We start from the raw sequence: 21,121 nt of genomic DNA, 5'->3' as shown, positions 1-21,121 counted from the left end.
AGAAACATCTTGCAGTGACTTCATCTGGGCCCCTAAATCTCCAAGAGACAGCAAGATAATGTGACATTGCAACATTTCTGCAATGTCTACCGTAGCATATCAAACATTAATATGTGTTCATCCAGCCCTGCACCTTGTTGTCTTAATATACAACTTCTTATTTTACCGAACAGCTAGTACATGGTTAGAAAAATCTCTCTCCACTGATCAATACTAACTAGACATTTGTAGACTTTAAAGAGTTCCAAAATAGGTTCCTTTGCACTGTCTTCCCTCATGAATCACTCTAGTTACACAGATACAGTAAGTGATTTAAAAAAGGTAACAAGATTTTTTCAATTCCACTCATGGTAAATGATTACCAAAGTTGGGAAGTTATACAGGGTACTGGTGAAAATACTACGTCTGGAGTACTGTGCACAATATTGGTCACGTTATTTAAAAAAGGAATGAAAATGCTTTGAAGGAAGTTCAGAGAAGGCTTACCATACAGGCGCCTGTATTGGATGATTGCCTTATGAGGTTTTTGTATCCTTGGAGTTTAGAAGAATAAGTGGTGACTTAATTGAAATGTAAAAAAATCCAGAGGTATCTTAACAGGGTAGATGTGGCGAGGATGTCGCCTCACTGTAGAATCTAGAAAAGGGGTCGTTGTTTGAAAATTTCCCTCAATGTCATGAATCATAAGAACTATTTTCCTGAAAAGGTGGTGGAAGCAGGGTCCTCTAATATTTTTAAGGCAGAGGGAATCAGACAGCAGCAAATGGATGAAATGTTATCATGGGTGGGCAGGAATGGAGATTTGAGGTTACGGTCAGATCAGCCATGATCTTATTTAATGGTTGAGCGAGCTCCGGGGCTGAATGGCCAATTCCTATTCCTAATCAATATGTAGCACCAAGCTCCTGCAGTGCATTTGACCAGTGTGTAAAGACAACTTCGCACCACTCAATGCATTTCAATTGGAAAGACAGATGCCGTTTTTCGGGAAGTGGAGTGGCACTAATCGTATTGCAATTCTTTGGACATCCACGTTCGTTTGCATGCACCTATGCTTAACTTTCACCCGTAAGTAACAAAGAAATGTAAGAGCAAATTACGGTCACGTACGGCACAGTATGGTCCCTATTCAACTTTTACGGCTTCCTTTGTTGTCATAGGGCAGCTAGGGATGAGTGGGGCCCCTTTCGAAAAGAAGGCATTTTTTGTTGTGGGTATTTGTTTTAATTGTTTCTTTTGTGCACACAGTTTAATGAAGAAAGGAAGAGAGGAATGGGAATACAAAATGAGGGTTCGGAGGACCGCTTCTGGCAATGAGGCAGGTGAGAACTTGCACAGCTTTTTGTTTTGTGAAGGGATGTGGTGGTGGTGGTGGTGGTGGTGGTAGTGGTGATGGCTTACGAGGAGGAAGCGTGTGCCAACGGTTCGCTTCGATTATTTTTCTCTGAGCTGGGAGACTTGTGCTTTTCCTCTCAAGCCGCTATTAACCTATCCTCCCCTCCTCTGGTGATTTCCCTTTGCTGATAGGCTGAGTTTGTATTTTCAAACGGGTTGCCAGAGAGAGCGCTTCCCCTTCCTGCTCTATCTACAGGATTAACACAGGAGGGAACAAGAGCTGCAACCACCACTGCCGCCCGGAGCAGGAGGTGAGTGCCAAATACATACATCTATATTAATATTAAAAAAACACAACGGGTTCAGTTGCGTACAAAGAATCTTGCTCAACTGCCAGAAAGTTTATAATATATACTTATAATAAAATGCACAGACGGTAGGGGGATAAGAGACACAGTCACCGAGACTCGTCTCATACCAGGTGGGTGGATTTTTTTCCCTGCATTAAAATCTTCCGAGTTTTAAAATGACCAAAACAACGTGAAGAAATGCCAGAGGAGATATACATTCAGATTTTAAGAAAAGTCATTTCATCTGCAAGGCGGTAAAAATGTTTTGTTTTGCGGCGGCGGGAAGCGCTTGGCCTCGTTTGTGTGTGTGTGTGTGTATTCAGTTCTAGGCCTCAAGGTTTTAAAAAAAATTGACTATAAACAGAGTTAAATCGAGAAAGATGTATGTGCGTGCGAGGAGGGTGCTCGTTTAATTTTTGTCGTTTGGCGATTATTCACGCCACACACCCCCTCCCCAACAACGCTTCCCCTCCTTTTCCCGCCGTTAGCGGACGATGACTGGCCTTTCGCACAACTACCACAAAACAAGATGACCCGGTATTACACCGTGAATTAAAATCTGAATCAAAATGTTGTGTGTAGAGTTGAAGTTCCTACCGGCGGGGCATGCTGAGGTGTGAGGAGGAAGAAGGCGGCGGCAGTGGGGTTTCCGCACACTGTGGTGTAAGGGGCCTCAGTGAGGCCTGTGGCGGCATCGTCCCGCGGCCGATGGCAGTTGAATTGTGCTCGCGGTGACCGTTTGAATTCGGGCGCGATCCGAGCGGTTGGAAGTTCGGAATTTAAACCAGGCGCTTTCCTTTTGTTTGGCTCAGCACCTCAAGATTGTTTATTGTGGGGGAGGGGGTTCGGATGGGAAGGAAAGGAAATGAGAGGAATGAAGTTGGCGTTTTTCTAACCCTAACTCTTTTTAAAAAGGTGTACCTGTGGTTTGGGAAAATGGGGGAGAGGTGGACGTGGGCCTTCTTCTCTATTAGTTTTTAAACAAAGAAATATGGATTTGTACATGGGCATCCGTTTGGGAAAGCTAGGTGGAGAAGGGGTGTTTGGCTTTTTTTCTAAACTTAACTCTTTTTAACTCTGTGATTTTGGGGAAATGGGGCAGAGGCAGTTGTGGGCCTTTTCCTCTACTAGTGCGGAAACAAAGAAAATATGGATTTGTCAATAGATGTGAAGCTGGAAAAGTACAGCAGGTCAGATAGCATCAGGAGAAGCGGGAAAGTCAGTGTTTCGGCTGAAACCTTTGGTTAGGACTGGGTAAGGGCAAGGGAGCCTAGAAGCAAATAAGAGCGATGGGTTGGGGCTGGGACAAGGGTAGATGGGAATGGTGATCGGTGGATGCAGGTAGGGGGTTCATGTGGTTAGTCAGTGGGAAGGGTAGAGCGGATAGTTGAGTAGAAAGATGGTCAAGTCAGGAAGGTGAGGGGGAGGGGTGGACATGGATAGGGCTGGGGTTGGGGGGATTTTGAAGCTAGTGAAGTCAATATTGAGGCCAATGGACTGTAAGGTCCCAAAGTGAAATATCAGATGTTGTTTCTCCAGTTTACTTTTAGCCTCACTCTGACAGTGGAGGAGGCCAAGGATAGACATGTCGCCAGGGGAATGGGAGGGTGAATTAAAATGGACAGCAACTGGAAGGTCGGTTGGTTGGTGTGTGCAGAGAGCAGATGCCTCGCGAACTGGACCCTGAGTCTGCATTTGGTCTCCCCAAGGTAGAGGAGACCACATTGGGAGTAACGGATACAATAGGAAAAGGCCCACAACCGCCTCTGCCCCATTTCCCCAAAACCACAGAGTTAAAAAGAGTTAAGTTTAGGAAAAAAGATCGGGTTGGCTGAAGTGCAGGTGAAACTCTACTGGATCTGGAAGGATTGTTTGGGGCCTTCAGAGATGAAGGGAGGTGTAGGGGCAGGTGTTGCACCTCTTGCAGTTGCAGGGAAAGGTATCACATGTGGTGGAGAAGTTGGGGGGAATATAGAGCTGACGAGGGAGTTGTGGAATGAACCTGTGGAAAGCGGACAGGGGTGGGAAGGAATTATCTTTTTGGTAGTGGGGTTTGATTGTAGGTGGTGAAAATGTCAGAGGATGATACATTGGATTCGGAGGTTAGTGGGGTGATTTGTGAGGACTAAGGGACTCTATCCTTATTATTGGGGGAGGAGGTTTGAGGGCAGAAGTGTGGGAAATGGAAGGTGTGCGGTTGAGGGCATCCTTAATTACAGAGGAAGGCAAATTACAGTCCCTAAAGAGGGATGATATCTGGCCTTCATCCTCGGAGCAGATGTGGTAGATGCAAAGGAATTGAGAGTATGGGATAGCATTTTTGCAGGAGGGCGCATGGGAGGAGGTGTAGTCAAGGTAGTCACTGGGTTTGAAATGGATATCAGTGGTGAGTTGGTTGATGGGGAGGTAGGTGTCAGAAATGGTCCCGTTGAATTTGAGGGCAGGGTGGAAGGTGTTGGCAAAGTTGATGAACTGCTCAAGCTCTTCGCGAGAGCATGAGGCAGCACTGACGCAGTCATCAATATAGCAGAGAAAGAGGTGAGTGATGGTGCACCACCAACCAACCTGACCTTCCAGTTGTCTCACTATCGGAGAGAGGCCAAATGTAAGTTGGAGAAACGACACCTGATATTTAGCTTTAGGAGTTTACAGCCCAATGGCCTCAATATAGACTTCAGCTTCAAAATCCTTCCACCCTCAGCCTTATCCCATGTCCAGCCCTGCCCCTCCTCCTTGCCTTCCTGACCTAACTTAACCTGTCCCATCTTCCTACTTACCTATTCACTCTACCCTTTCCGCTGACTAATCACAATAACCTCCTACCTGCATCCACCTATTATCATCCCACCTACCCCACCCCCTCCCTCTGTTTACTTCTGGGTTCCCCTCCCCTTCCCCAGTCCTGACAAAGGGTTTTGGCCCAAAACATTGACTTTCTTGCTGCTCGGATGCTGCCTGACCTGCTGTGCTTGTTGAGCTTCACATCTATCAACTCTGGCTTCCAGCATCTGTAGTCCTTACTGTCTCCAAATGTGGATTTGTACCTGGCTGCCAGGTTTGAAAAACTGGCTGGGAAATAGATAAGGTTGTTGGCTTTTTTTTTCTAACCCTAACTCTTTTTAAAAATGTAGAGTTAAACCTGTGGTCTAAGGCTGTGGGGAGAAGAGAATGCTTTAGCCTTTCCCTCTACTGTCTGTAGTGTTTTGTTTAAAGAAAAGTATATTTGTGTGTGAACTTGTAAGTGAGGAGGTGATTTTTGCCCTACTTCTTTTAAGTTTTCTTTAAAGTATAGATTTATACCTGAAGAATTAGGTTGAAGAAACTGGGGTGAAGGGCCGTTCTCTACCCCTTTTTAAACAGCTTTTTTTAAAAAAATTGTTATGGATTCATACCCGTTGTATTAGATTATCGAAGCTACGAGGTGGAATGTTGTCCATTCGCTACCCTATTAAACGGCTTCATTTTCAATGTAGATTCATTCCTGTTCTATTATGTTGTTGAAGCTAAGGGTGGAATGTTGGTTGTTCACTACATTTTTTTGAGCTAATCTTTTAAAATATGGATTCACAACCTGTTGAATTAGGTTGGAGAAGCTGGCAAGTAGAATGTTTGTCATTCTCTATATTTTTTGTGAGCCAGATCTTCTTAAATATATGTTTCTATCTATTCTTTTACATTAAAGGAGTGGGGATATGGGGATAGAATGTTGTTAGCTGTTCCCTCCCCTTTATTTGAGATCAGCTTTGAAAATGTAGATTTGTACCCGTGATACCCAGTTGAAGAAGTGGGACGATGTTGATGCTATTCTATCCTTTTTAAATAAACTTTTAAAAAATATCAATTCATACCTATTACGTTGAAGAGGCACTGAAGTGGAATGTTTTTAGCTGCTCTCCAGCATTTATCTATAGAGCTAATCTTTTTAAACATAGATGTATACTTGCTCTGTTAGGTTGGAGATGCTGGATTGTGATAGGAATGTTGCTCCTTTTCTACCTTTTTTGGTAGTTAGGCTGGGAGATATGCAAGATCATCAGATTTTTTGGAATTCTGTACCAAGAGGGCTGTGGAGGCTCAGTCTTTAAGTATATTCTAACACCGCAATCAATATATTTTCTCTATTGATAGTCATCAATGGACATGGGGATAGAGCAGGAAAATGGTGTTATCGGAGAAGTTCCAACATGTTCAAGCTGAATAGTAGTATAGGCTAAAGGGACTGAATAGCCTCTTGCCCCTACATCCTATGTCCCTTTGTAGGGCTGATAGGGTACAGGTTTCTGGGTACATGGACCAAGAGGGCTGGGCAAGGTTGTGAAAAGTTGGGAAGCATTGTTTTATGTGACTGGTAAGGAACTGGAACTTGCTTCCTAATGAAGGTGGTGGTGTTGGGAATGGAGACTACCACAATGTCAGAAGGAAATTGGATAGGCACTTGAGTGAATTAAGCTTCCAGGGTCATGGGGTACTGGGGTAGAGTGGCAGGAGATGGAACTGTTTGGATTGCTCTAGAGAGAAGAAGCATGGACAAGATGGACTGAATTGCCTGCTGTTCCAATATGACTCGGTATACTTTTGATTTTAATCTATACTCCAGTTTTTTATGCTTTTAGTTCACAACTTCTTGTGACTTATGCAGTTAGTTCAGCTGAGTTGCGGGGGGAGCGTGGGGGAAGCATTTGTTTACTCTTCAGTCCAGAAATACTTTTTATATGAAAATATGTAATTTTGATAGTGTCGTTGAGTGTATCTGTGGTTAGAAGGTTTCTTTCAAGGGTGGTGAGTGGGACTGATTAAATTTCTCTTCCAAGGAGCAGTCATACACAGTGGGCTGAATGGCTGTCTATGCTATAACTAATCTGTGATTCATTCTGAATTATGAGAATTATGAGAATACTTAAAGAGCAAAGTTTGTAAGGCTATGGAGGAAAGCAAAAAGTGAAGCTAATCAGATAAGTCAGCCATGATCTGGACTTTCTGCTGTACCATTCTGTGATTGAAAGTTTTTGTTTCTTATGAGTTCTTCCTGTATGAAGTTGATTTCCCAGAGTTTTTCATTCAATATATACGATTCCACAGTAGTGGTGGGGGAGGTGAAGGGGTAGGGCCAACTTGTCATCTGTCAGAGCCAACAATGTGAGAAGGAAGTTAAAGATCCTGATCGGGATTGAGGGAGTTGTGAGGGAAATTTAAAAGTGCCTTGAAATCTCTTACTCCGTTCGCCATGAATTCGTGACAGTAGGAATAACAGATCTTGGGGAAGGAATGAATTTATTCAAGGAGAAGGTGGAATTGAACTGAACTCTGTTTTGTGGCATTAACATTGCTAAATACTCTAACATACTGGGGTTGTCATTGACCAGAAACTACACTAGATAAACCATATGAATATTGTGGCTACCAGAGCAGGTCAACTGGAAATTCTGTAGCAGCAAACTCAACCAATGACACTCAAACCTTTTCACTATCTACAAGACAAGAGTTAGGCGCGTGATGGAATAATTTCCACTTGCCTGGATGAGTGCAGTGTCAACAACATTCAAGAATCTCGATACCACCCAGGAAAAAGCAGCCTTCTTGGCTAGTATCCTATCCACCACCTTAAGCAATCTTGCCTTCTACCACTGATGCACTGGGGGTAACGGTGTGTACCATTTACAAAATGCACTGCAACAAGTCAACCAAACTCCACTTTAACAGCTTCCTCATAAACAACCTCTACCACATAGAAGGACATGAACAGTAAAAGAATGAAACGACTAAATTCCATCCTGACTTGGAACAATGTTGCCATTGCTTCCTGATTGCTGAGTTAAATCTTACCCCTCCCCATCCGACCCCCCACCTTCCCACCCCAGAAAAGAAAAGCACTCTGGGTATACCTACACCAGATGGACCGTAGCAGTATAAGAAGACTGCTGATCACCATCACCTTGAAGGTGATTTGGGATAACTAACAAATAATTGTTGCCAGCAATGCTTCTATCCCATGAACATATTTTTAGAAAAATCTTTTTGGTCTGTTTAACTAGTACTGTGGAGAAATGTTTAAATTAATTCGGCAGAAAATATAATTTAAAAAAAAGAGTTAAAACAAGATGCAGAGGATTGAGACAGTTTGAAATGATATTTAGTTAGAAGGGATTGTAGAAAATTTAAAAAAATCGTAGTTAGAGTACTCCTGTATGATATATTGCAGGTGCAGATAACAATTTTGGAATATTAAACTGGCAGCTGAAACCTTGATCAAAAATCAAACTATCAGCTGATTATTTTTCCTCAGTACAAGTGTTCCCTAGCTATTGATCGAATTTGCTTGAGGTTAAAACTAGTGTTGGCACTGTGATGATACTGTTGCTTTAAGAGGTGTATTCTGTCCTTTTTTTTAAATGAAGAAAAAGCTGAGACAGAGGTACAGAGCAGTCTGTTCCAAAGCCAATAAAGTAAACAGCTTGTGAGGCCTTAGGGTTTTTTTTCCAAAGTTGGAAAGGAGAAGCAGCCTGAATAAGTAGGGTCAAGCTCCCAGAGAACCAGGATTTTCAGTTTTAGCTTCCAGCAGTTGCTAGGGTCTTGAAGCTGGATGTGGAAGCTCTTATTCCTCTCTCTGTTACAGGTAAAAGCTGAGGTTTTATTCCTGCTGCTAAAATTAAATGAGAGATCATCTATTTTACCAAATTTGCCTTTGCCAAGGGTGTGCTTATGGAATGTTACTATATTGGAACAGTTAATTAGTATTAGTTAATATATCTATTATTTTGTCAAGCATTTCAATAGAGTTGAAGTTAAGCCATTTATTTTATTTTTGTCTGCATTTTAACTGTAGTATAAAAATAAAGCGTTTGGCTTGACGTCAAAGTTTGGTCAATCAACTTTAATCTGGAATGCAACGCTTTACACTTACCTATAAAACAAGAAAAAGTTAGGGTCTAGACTATCTTAATATATTTTGAAGGGGTTTGGTCAGTTCCATAATAGCACCTTTGGTGTCATTTCACTCTTGGTGGAGCTTTTGACCATACCTTTATCATTATTTCCATCCCTATAACACCACCCAGCTGAATCCCTGCCTCAGCTCATCTTCTGAAACCCAAATCTATTTGGAACCACTAGACCTGCTTATTCCAATGCACAGCTGGCTGGCTTCCTACACTCTACCCTTCATAAACTTGAAGTCATCCAAAATTTTGCTGGTGTACTTCCTCAAACCAAGTCCCGTTCACCCGTTATCCCATGCTGTCTGATCTTTGCGGGCTCCTGCCCATACACCACTTCAGTTTTATTATTTTCATCCTTGTTTTCAAATTTCTCTATGATTGTGCCACCCCATGAAGATCTCTGGACGTACAGGTCCACAGTTCCCTGAATGAAGGCATTGGTTGCGGCATAGTATATAAAAATTGGCAAGTCATGATGCAGCTGTATGGAATTTCAGTTAGGCTACGTTTGGAATATTGTGTACAGTTCTGGTCGCTACACTACTGGAAGGATGTGGAGGCTTTGGAGAGGGTACAGAAAAGATTTACTAGGATGTTGATGGTTTGGAAGATTATTGCTATGAGAAGAGATTGGACACGCTTGATTTGTGTTCACTTGAACATCGGAGGCTGAGAGAAAACCTGATAGAAGTTTATAAAATTACAAGAAGCATGGATAGTGGAGTCTTTATCCCAGGGTAGAAATGTCAGTTATTAGGGTAGATAGGTTTATGGTAAAAGGAGGAAAGTTTAAAGATGATGTGAAAGGCAAGTTTTTATTTATATAGAGGGTGGTAATCACCTACAGTGCGCAGCCAGAGGAAGTGTTAGAAGCAGATACAATAGCAATGTTTAAGAGGCATCTTGACAGAAGTATGAATAAGCAAGAAAGAGGTCTACAGACCATGTAGAAGCAAAAAGGTTTTAGTTTAGAAAGGCAGGTGTCAGCGCAGGCTTGGTGGGCCAAAGGGCCTCTTCCTGCGCTGAACTGTTCTTTGATCATAAAGTCTAAAATCTCTTCTAATTCTACATCTTTATACTTCATCCTTTTCTGGCTTCCATCACCCTGATTTTTTTAACTGTCCCACCATATGTGATAATGCGCTGAAAAGCACAATCCCTAAACAATTGAAATCCTACTCTAAACAGTTTCACTTCCAGTAGCTCTCCTGTTCAGATGCTCCTAAAACCTACTCCCCTTACCGTGTTTTTGATTATCTGTACTAGTATTGCCTAATGTATCAGTGTCAGATTATGCTTTTAAATGCCCTTGTGAAGCACCTTGAAATGTTTTATTATGTTAATTGGACCCTGCATGGCTGGTTTGTGATGCCAGCGGCGTATGTTTAATTTCTCGCATTGGCTGAGGTTACCATGATGGACTGTCCTTCTCAACACCATCCACCATCCCCCCCCACCGCATCATCAAGTCATGGTGACCCACAGGTTAAACCACCATCGGTCATCTCTTTCTCCCTCTAAAGAGAGAGCAGCCCTATAGTCAGGTAGGACTATGGTAGAAAACAAAGGAGACACTGCAGTTTTAATTTGGGAAGATAGTACACTACGAGGACCTTGAGGACTTAAATTTGTTTGGAGTTGAGGGACTAAAAAGTAGTATGACAGCTCCTTTAATAGGTCAACAAATAATGGTGAGGAGATTGTGGAATAGATTTGCAACGACATTTTTGAAGTGCAAGAATATATTAGGATAAGTCAACTAAATTGAATGGAGCAGTTATACATGAGTGGAGTAGGGGAACAATTTTTCTAAAGTGTGTTCAGGACAATTTTTCTTCCATCAGTGTGTTTCTGACCACAGAAGATAGCAGTGCTGGATTCATTTGAGGATCAAATGGAAGGATGTTAGTCAGGGAGCTTCTCTGGAGTAGTAATCATAATGTAGTAAGATTTGTAATAGGGATGGTGAACAATCATCTCGAGTAAAAACATTTAACTAGAGTTTAGGCCAATTTTATCAATCAAGGTAGGATCTGTCCTGGGTAAAAATGAAAATCTCTCATGGGACGTTTATGTCATTGCTTGGTGTCCCTAGTAGCCCTTGAGAAGGTTGTGTTGAGTTGACTTCTTGAAGTGCTGCAGTCCTGGTGCTTTAGGTAGACTTACAAAGCCATTAAGTTGGCAATTCTAGTACTGAGGGAATTAAAACAGACTGGGCAGTTGTGGCCACTTGTATTGAACACTAAACATACCTTGGATGTAAAGCACTGATGCAAGGATTGGCATGTGAGAAATAATTGAAGTGAGCTGAGAGGCTTTGCTAAATTTAGTGGTGTACATGGTAAGCAAAATGTGCTAATTTATGTTTCCATAGCTAGTTTTTTTTTCCTGGAATAGGTTGCCAGTTTGTCAGCAGAGACAATAGCTTAGAGGTATCAATAATAGTTGACCAGGAGACTATCTTGCTCTTATCACCTGTCATAGAGTCACAGAGTAATACAGCATGGAAATAGGCCCTTCAGCCCAAACTGGTCCATGCTGATCAATGGTGACAACTCAGCTAGTTCCAATTGCCCGCATTTGGTCCATATCCCTCAAAACCCTTTCCATCCATGTACCTATCCAATAAATGTTTCTATTGTACCTGCCTCAACCACTTTTTCTGGCAGCCCGTTCCATACAGGTGTCACTGTCTGCGTGAAGAAGTTGCCCCTAAGGTCCTTCTTAAATCTTTCCCTTTTCACTTAAACCTATGCCCTCTAGTTTTCAATTCCCCATTCCCGGGAAAAAGACTATATGCATTTATCCTATCTATGTCCTCATGATTTTATACACCTCAATAAGGACGCCTCTTATTCTCCTACGTTCCAAGGAATAAAGTCTTATCCTGGCCAACCTCTCCTTTATAACTCGGGCCTACTAGTCCTGGCAATGTCCTTGTAAATCTTCTCTGCACACTTTCCAGTTTAACTATGTCTTTCCTAAAACCGGGTGACCTAATCTATATGCAATACTCCCAAGTGTGGCCTCACCAACAACACATACAACTGTAACACAATGTCCCAACTCCTATACTCAGTGCCTCGACCGTCGAAGGCCAGCATGCTAAACACCTTCTTCACCACCCTGTCTACCTGTGATGCCACTTTCAATGAACTACGTACTTGTACTCTTAGGTCCCTCTGTTCCACAGCACTCCTCAGGACCTTACCATTTGCTGTATAAGTCTTACCTTGGTTTGACTTGCCAAAGTGCAACACTTCACACTTAGCTGTATTGGATTGCAATTGCTAATCCTCAGCCCACTTCCCCATTTGATCAAGATCCCTCTAATTTTTGATAACTTTCCTCGCTATCAATGATACCTGGGCACATTGCAAGGATTTGCCACATTTGGCCATGTTGCAAATACATCTTCTGTGGTGAACAAGCTCTGAAGTGGGACTTGCACCCAGAACATCTGGTTTAGAGGGTTGACGTTACCGGCAATGCTACAAGACCTTATTTAAGGTGGTTTAGGGTTTTCTTTTTATAACAATTGGTAGTGATTACATGGTTGCCATTAGACTAAACCGTTCATTCCAGACGTACCATGGTGGGATTCAACCCCAGGTCTTGAATATTTCTGAAGAAGGTCACTGGACCCAAAATGTTAACTCCGATTTCTCTCCACAGATGTTGCCAGACCTGCTGAGCTTTCCAGTAATTTCTTGTAATTCTAGCAATTTGTTTCTGATTTCCAGCATCTGCACGATTTTTGACACCCGCCCGCGGAATATTTGTCTGCAGTTCTGAATTACTAGCCACATTACTAATACACCGCTGCCTCCCACAGAATAGGAGGTCTTTTAAAAAAACACTTGAGGGGGCTTGACAGTATGGATGCTGCTGTTTTCCTGTATTTGGAGGGTCTAAAATTAGGGTTCATACTGTCAGGAAAGCAGGTTAGCTATTTAGCACTGAAACAAGAAATTATTTAATTCCAAGGGCTTTTGGATCTTTGGAATTCTCTACCTCGGGGAAATATGGATGTTTAGTCCTTTCATATCTGCAAGACTGAAAGTAGATTTTTGGACAATAATGAAATCAAGGATAGTGTGAAAGCATCAATGTTCTCCGGTTCCTGCCTAATATTGTTGTAGTTTACCTTCCCCCAGTTTAACATCTTCACTTGAGGACTGCTGTTATCCCTATCCATGAGTATCTTAAAACTCACGGTATCATGGTCACAACTCTCGGAATGCTCTTCCACTGAAACTTCACTCACCTGGCCAGGCTGATTGCCCAAAACCAGGTCTAGTATGAACCCTTCCCTGGTTGGACTGTTTACATACTGTGTCAAAACCCCTCCTGAATACTCCTCACAAATTCTGCCCCATCCAAGCCCCTAGCATGAAGTGTGTCCCAGTCAATATAGTGGAAGTTAAAATCTCCCACCACAACAGCCCTGCTGTTTTTACATCTTTCCAAAAAAAGTCAGGGAGCTCATTTGCATTTGAACACCACAAGCTTAATGTGATTTGAACACGCAACCTTCTGATCTGGAGTCAAACACGCTACTGTTGTGCCATAAGCCCATAAAAACTCGTAAAAGATTCTCGGGGACAAGATCTACACATTTAGAAGCAAATGGACTTACCAACCATAGCATGTTATTTTGCAGGGAGGTTGTGCCTCACTAACTTGATTGAGTTTTTTCAGGAGGTGATGAAGATGATTGAGGGAAAAATGGTTGGCATTGTCTATATAGACTTCAGAAAAGCCTTTGACAAGGTCCCTCATAGCAGAGGCGAGATCACGTGGTATCGGGTGAGCTGGCAAGGTGGATACAGAACTGGCTTAGCCATAGGAGACAGAGAGTAGTGATGGAAGGATGCTTTTTGGAATGGAAGGTTGTGACTAGTGTTCCACAGGGATCAGTGCTGGGACCTTTGCTGTTCGTGGTCTACATAAATGTTTTGGAGGAAAATGTAGTTGGTCTAATTAGTAAGTCTGTGAATGATACAAAGATTGGTGGACTGTCAAAGGATACACCAAGACTTAGATCACTTGGAGGCATGGGCCGAAAAATGGCAGATGGAGTTTTATCCAGACAAATGTGAGCTGATGCATTTTGGAAAGTCAAGAACAGGTGGAAATTATACAGTGAATGGCCAAACCCTTAGGAGTATTGATATGCACAGCGATCTGGGTGTGCAGGTCCACAGATCACTGAAGGTGGCAGTGCAGTTAGATAAGGTAGTTAAAAAGGCCTATGGCATGCTTGTCGTCATTGGAAGGGGCATTGAGTACAAGGATAGACAAGTTATGCTGGAGCTTTATAGAACTTCAGTTAGGCCACAATTGGAACACAGGTGGTTGAGGGGTGATCTGATAGAAGTTTATAAGAATGAGAATGGTGTGGATAGAGCAGGAAGTATGAGGCTTTTTCCCAGGGTGGAGGGCCCAGTTACTCGGGGACATAGGTTCAAGTTGTGGGGGTGGGGGGAAGTTTAAGAGATGTGTGAGGCAGATTTTCAGCGTCGAGGACTTGGAATGCGTTGCCAGAGGAGGTAGTGGAAGCAGATACATAGCAGCATTCAAGAAACACCTTGAGTAAGTGAGCCCTCCACCCTTGGAAAAAGCCTCATACTTTCCATTCTATCCATGCCATTCACAATCTTTTAAGCTTATATCAGATCGCCCCTCAACCTCCTGTACGGAAGTGAAAACAAACCCAGTCCGACCTTTCTTCATTGCTAAAATTCCCCCATATCAGGCAATGTTCTGATAGACCTTTTCTGTACCCTCTCCAAAGCATCCACATCCTTCTGGTAGTGTGACCGGAACTGTACGAATACATGAATAGGAAGGGAATAGAGGGGTGTTGATCCTGTAAGTGAAGACAGTTTTAATGTTGGAAGGGTTAAATGTGTCAGAGTAGGCTTGGAGGGCTGAAGGGCCTGTTGCTGTGCTGTATTGTTCTTTGTGAAAGTTTGGAGTATGGTTACATCTATTTGTGGTGCAAATGGGCTGGACCAAATTTTTGACTGGTTCTCTTAGAGGACATAATATAACCAACATTTTGTCTGGAAGATGTAATTTGATAAACTTTGCTATGGAATAATGAAATGCTGTTTTGCAATATGTAATTTGATCCATTCGTTGTTCGGCATCCAGTCAGGTTCAGATGAGACACATTGCTTTCGCTACTCCTTTCAGAGAACACACAGTACTCATGCTGCTCAGTTCCCATAATAAGAGATGGAAGCTACATGGTGATTTTAATATTAAGATGAGAATTTTAAAATCAAGGCTGTGGTGGACCTTGAATCAGTGTAACACAGTTAGCAAGTACAGGTGATGGGCAAATTGGACTTCCTGTGATTTGGAATAGGGCATAATAGAATTTTATGTCAACTCCAGTTCATTGAGGTTGGAAGATGGGAGGCCAGGAGAGCATGGGAGTAGACCAGATGTATCAACACAGTCCAATACAGAATTGTATGAAATTGAGAATCTTGCTTTTTTTAAAAAAAAAAATTAATTTTAAAAGGAGTAGGCTGGGCCTCTGTGTTTTGTCTGTCCGTAATTGCAAGAGTCAGCATGTCTGTGATAGGACAAGTATACATCCCTGGTGCTATGCTGCATGCTTTGATGTCTAAGTAATTAATTATGGCCTTTGTTTAGATCCACAGTTGGATCCACAGTCAACAACATTCAAGATGTCAGCCCGAAGTGGAAAAAAGAAGATGACCAAGTTATCACGCTCAGCCAGAGCAGGGGTAATATTTCCCGTTGGTAGGATGATGCGATATTTGCGGAAAGCGACCTTCAAATATCGTATTGGAATGGGAGCACCTGTTTACTTGGCAGCAGTCATAGAGTATCTAGCAGGTAAAAACAAGTGTCGAAGTTTAGTTTTGAAAAGACTATTTGTAACTTTCTTTCCTTACAGAAATAAATCCCTTAATCTAGGTGACTACGATTTTAAATCTTCAGATAAGACGTTTTGGTATTACTTTCTCTGATCCTTTTAAGCAGTAAAATGTGTCTTTTGTTGCAGCTGAAATCCTGGAACTGGCTGGAAATGCAGCAAGAGATAACAAGAAGAGCAGAATAACTCCAAGGCATATCCTGCTGGCAGTGGCAAATGATGAAGAACTAAACCAAGTAAGGCTTGTCATGATAAAAGCAAAATACTCCAGATCCGGACAATTTGATATGAAATGAAAGATTTTGGAAGTATTTGGGTAAGACAGCATCTGAGGAGAGAGAAACAATTAAAATTTCGAATTGATAACCCTTTGTCTGAACTGGAAAAAATTAGAGATGTCGCAGGTTATAAGCAGAGGAAGGGAAAGGGGACTAAGAGGGAAGAACAAATAGTAAAGTCTATGATCAGATGGAAGGTAAGCGTGATTAAATGAAGAAAGAGGGGGTTGATAGTGCAAGGGGGTAGTAAAGGAACACCAAGAAAGGAAAGATGGAGATGGCAAAGCAAGATTGTTACCAATGGCTGCTTCTCTGGGACAGAGCAAGTGGAGAACGATCTTGAATTGTTACACCCAGTGTTGAGACTGTAAACCAGTAAAGTGGTTTTACTGGTTTTTTTTTTGTACAAAGAGATTCATACCCCATATGGGGGCATTCTGAATTTAAATAAAACATGTAAGTTTAGCTTTTCAAATTAATAAGTGTATCAAAGCAATAAGAACTATAGTATGCTGGTTTCTACTCCTGTATTTGTCAAGCATTTTAGAAGTTAATTTTTCAATTTGCCGAAATAAATTGGCTATGATTAATGCAACTATTTAAAATGTGAATCTAACTGTAAACCTTAGGTGTTACATCAGTTTGCTTTGGAAGTATCAGGCATAGTTCCCACTTCATTCTGCATATAATTTAAATTTGCATCTTGTTTTGTGCACTGAAATCTACAATAGGGCTGCATCATGAACTAGAACTCAATGTTGTAGAGTGTAGATCTAACAAATTCAACCCAGAATTTGTAATCTACTGTTTCGAAGTGCATTTTATTCTGATTCCACAACTTAATAACAACATTTTTAATGAAGGCCTATAATTGCACACCCAGGGTAAATATGCTATATTTGAAACTGCTGTTACTTTGTGCCTGTAGCTACTAAGAGGAGTAACAATTGCAAGTGGTGGTGTGCTGCCTAGAATTCATCCTGAACTTTTGGCAAAGAAACGTGGCTCCAGAAGTAAAGCAGAAACCATTCTTTCTACACCATCAGAAAAGAAAGCAAAAAAGGCAAAGACTTCTCCCGTCAAAAAATCTATCAAGAAAGCATCCATCAAAAAAGCTCCAAAACCCAAGTCAGTCAGAAAAGTAAGTATGCACCATAAAACGTGCTTTCGTTATTGTATCGGGTGGTGTGCTGCTTAGATAGTAAAGAGGTAAAATTATGTACAACTCTACAGAACTAGTAATTGGTAACTATTAATAGATATTATAACTTTAATCGTGTGTTTCATGAAGTGTCATTTAATAATATCTAACTTTTGAAGCTTAAAATTCACCCAGGCTTCGGAATTTAATTTTTATCTTGGGCTTTGACCTTGCACTTCCCTCATCAAACTGGGATAAGTCATGTGTTAAGTCCTGATGTTTTGCTGCCAAAATTGTATTCATTTGCCTTCTAGGATAAATCAAATTTTAAATTTGAAAGCGATGGTTACTAACAAAATGAATTTGGATGAATACAGTGTCATCTAGTTTAAAAATTCATTCTCCAAAATTAATGAAGGTAACACATCAATTAATAAAAGCTTGTAGTGTTACTTGATTTTTAACATGGAGTAAGGAAAGATTGTTGCAGCAGCTTAGCAAACTGTATCTTCAATGACCAAAGTTCCAACACCCTAAGTCCAACAGTAAGCATTCTTCAATATGGTTAGACTACTTATCACCTATTGCAGTAGGTGGCAGCATAATGATAATGTCACTGGGCTAATAATCCTGAGCCCCAGGCTAATGATCTGGAGGCATGGAAGATGGTGAAATTTAAATTCAGCAAGAATTTGGAATAAGAGTGTTAGCTGAATGGTGGCCAATATAACCATTGTTAATTGTTGTAAAAATCCACCTCGTTCACTAATGTCCTTTTAGGGAAGAAAGTCGGCCATTCTTTCTGGATCTGGCCTACACATGACTCCAGACCCACAGCAATGGGGTAATTCTAGTTAGTAGCACCCATCCCATGAAGGAACTTATAAAAAGCAGGCTGAGGTCATTGATGGTATGGGTCACATTCCCTACTTAGTCTAGCTCCCAATTTAATCGCAGTGACATTTCTATTTCCCACATTATTATGAACAGGTTTGAGTGTTATAATTAACATTAGGGTAGGTTTGTGGAAAACCTGAGATTCAAAATTGACAGGTCCGTGAGAGACAACGTTAATATGGATACATTGATCGATTGTGGTAATACTGTAAGCCATTTTGCCCCTGTAATATTTGCTTATGTGCTCATACTGAAACACAGACAGTTATTGCAACATATAGAATACCATTTCAAATATATATAATGTACAGTATGATTATTGGGGTGTGGGAAGATGAGAATCTACCATTAATTGTTGGAAAAAATCTGTTGATGTCACATATGGCTACTGGACATCAGATTGGATAATCTAAGAATCATCAGATTCATAATGTAAAAGTGGTAAAAAGGTAAGTAATGTCGTTGGGTTTGATTTTAAACAAGGATTCGTTGGCCATACAGAAACAGTTTTTTATTTGTTCACAGGATATGGGTGTTGCAGGCTAGATAAGCATTTATTGCTCATCCCAAATTGCCCTGGAGGGTGTAAATACAGCCACAGTGTTGTTAGGAAAAGAATTTTGGGCTTTTGACCCAGTGATCTAGTTCAAAGTCAGGTTGATGTGTGGCTGGACAGGCACTTTGATGTATAGTCTGGCAGTTTTGTGATGCAAATGTTACTTGCTAGTTGTCAGCCCAAGCTGATATTGTCCAGAATTTTCTACATATGGACATAGACTACTTCAGTATCTGAGGTGTTACACATTACGCTGTAATCATGTTCACTTATGAGGGTCAGGAATGAAAATTTTCACAACGTTGAAATGAAGGTCAGTGAGGAAGTAGCTAAAGATGGTTGGGCTTAGGAACTCCTGCAGTGGTGTCCTGGGGCTGAAATGATTGACCTCCAGCAACCACAACGATCTTCATTTGTGCTATGTATAAATGTTACCAGTGGCTCTTTGCTGCATTCAGTTCCATGCTGACTAGAGGTTGAGGGGAGTTAATCTCACCACAACTCTGAAGTTCAGCTGTTTTGCCCAAGGCGATAACAAGTCAGAGGCTGTGGCAGAACCCAAACTGAGCACCAGTGAGTAGATTATTGCTAAGCGAACACTGTTTGATAGCACTGTCGACAGTCGCTTCCATCATATATGTTACTGATGATTGAGATTAGACCGATGGGGCAATAATTGGCCAGATTGGATTTGTAATGCTGTGTGTTTAAAAAAAAAACACTGGGCAATCTTGCACGTAGATGCCAGTGTTGAAGCTGTACTAGAAAAGCTTAGTTAGGAGTCTGGCAGATTCTGGAGTCTTCAGTACTATTGCTAGAAAATTATCAGGATCCGTAACCTTTGCAGCGTACAATGCTGTCATTCATTTCTTGATATCACGTGGAATGTATTAAATTGGCAAAAGAATTGCTGCTTATGATGTTCGGCACTCAAGCAGGTTTATACCTTCAGGTTGACACACCTTATTTTTATGTATGCCTGATGGTGTTCCTGACATGCTGTCTTCATTGACATTTATCTCCTGTCTTGAGTGTAGTGGTAGAATGGGGATATGCTGAGTGAAATGGTTGCAAATGTTGTGGAGTACAGTCATAGTCATACAGCATGGAAACAGACCCTTTGGTCCAACTAGTCCACACCAACCATGTTCCCAATCCAAACTAGTTCCACTTGCCGATGTTTGGCCCATATCCCTGCAAACCTTTTCTTTTTATGTATTTACCCAAAGTCTTTTAAATGTTGTTACTTTACCTGCATTCACCAGTTCCTCTGGCAGGTCATTCCACATGTGAACCACTCTTTTTAAGAAAAACAGGTGCCCCATCTGTCCTTTTTAAATCTTTCTCCTTTAACCTTACCCACCCTGGGGTAAAGACCCTTGGTATTCACCTTATCTAGGCCCTTCATGATTTTATAAACCTCTAAGGTCATCCCTCAACCTCCTACATTCCAGTGGTAAAGTTCCAGCCTATCTTTATAACTCAAACCTCCCATTTCCGGCAACATCCTGGTAAATCTTTTCTGAACCCTGTCCAATTTAATAATATCCTTCCTATGGCAGGGTGGCCAGAACTGTACACTGTAATCCAGAAGAGACCTCATCAACGTCCTGTACGACCTCAACATGACATCCAAGTCCTATGCTCAAAGGTCTGAGCAATGAAGGCAAGTGTGCCAAACGCCTTCATAACCACCCAGTCTACATGTGACACAAATTTCAAAGAATTATGTACCTGAACCCCTAGGTATCTCTGTTCTACAAAGTTACCCAGGGCCCTACCATTAATTGTATAAGTCCTGCCCTTTTGTTTTACCAAAATATAAAACCTCGCATCTATCCAAATTAAACTCCATTCGCCAATCCTCAGCCCACAGACCCAATTGATCAAGATCTCTTTGTAATCTTAGATAACCTTCTTTGTTGTTCATTGTAGTACCAATTTTGGTGTCATCCACAAACTTACTAACCATTCCTCCTAAATTCTCATCTAGAACATTTTTTTATAAATGATAAACGAAAGTGGCCCAGTCCCGACCCTTGTGGAACACTGCAGGTCATAGGCTTCCAGTCCGAAAAACAACCCTCCACCACCACCCTTTGTCCCCTACTGTCAAGCCAATTATGTATTCAATTGGCAAGCTCTGAATCCCATGTGATCTAACCCAATTAGTCTACCATGCAAAACCTTGTCAAGGGCTTTACTAAAGACCATGTAATTCTACTGCTGATGGCCTCCTAAGATTCTCTGTTGTGGGCTGTTAGATCTGTTCATCCGTCCCATTTAGCAATGCCACACAGTACTTCATAAGGTACCTTCAGTGTGATGACTGGACTTCATCTCCATTGTATGGTGGTCATTCTTAATATTATTGCCATGGACAGATGTGTCTGTGGCAGACAGGTTGGTGAGGATGAGATCAAGTGTATTTGCCTAGCACTACCTGCTGTAAAACCTCACTAGTAGTTATATGCTTTAGGATTCAACTAGTTCTTGCAGTAGTGGAGCTGCAGGGCCACTCTGGTGATAGACATTGAAGTCCAGAGACCCAAAGTACATTGTCCACTCTGGCCACCCTTGATGCTTCCAGATGGTGTTCAACATGAGGATGTCTGTGTCTTAACGTAGTAATCAGCAAAGGATTCCTTGCCCGTGCTTGACCAGAGTCCGTTTTGATGACTCGCTGGACTACTACTAACTGTATGCCACTGTG

The 21,121-nt window shown here is 41.6% G+C and overlaps 1 protein-coding gene across 5 annotated transcripts in view; it reads left to right on the top strand.

The window, feature by feature from the left end:
- The first annotated feature begins 993 nt into the window (after positions 1 to 993).
- LOC109913403 (core histone macro-H2A.2) overlaps positions 994 to 21,121 on the top strand; it is a 56,763-nt gene continuing 36,635 nt past the window's right edge. For 2 of the 5 annotated variants that reach the window (XM_048616163.1, XM_020512904.2), the window contains exons 1-4: positions 1,518 to 1,646; positions 15,290 to 15,496; positions 15,666 to 15,772; positions 16,743 to 16,955. In XM_048616163.1, coding sequence (XP_048472120.1) covers positions 15,325 to 15,496; positions 15,666 to 15,772; positions 16,743 to 16,955 — 492 coding nt within the window. In that variant the 5' untranslated portion in view covers positions 1,518 to 1,646; positions 15,290 to 15,324. Of the gene's footprint in view, positions 1,069 to 1,248; positions 1,323 to 1,517; positions 1,647 to 1,731; positions 1,817 to 15,289; positions 15,497 to 15,665; positions 15,773 to 16,742; positions 16,956 to 21,121 lie in introns of those variants that run through there. The other 3 variants (XM_048616162.1, XM_048616161.1, XM_048616164.1) reach the window with 3 other exon arrangements.

This window comes from Rhincodon typus, chromosome 34, assembly GCF_021869965.1.
Source record: "Rhincodon typus isolate 14 chromosome 34, sRhiTyp1.1, whole genome shotgun sequence".
In the NCBI taxonomy this organism is placed as follows: domain Eukaryota; kingdom Metazoa; phylum Chordata; class Chondrichthyes; order Orectolobiformes; family Rhincodontidae; genus Rhincodon; species Rhincodon typus.
This window is presented reverse-complemented; position numbering and strand designations above follow the sequence as displayed.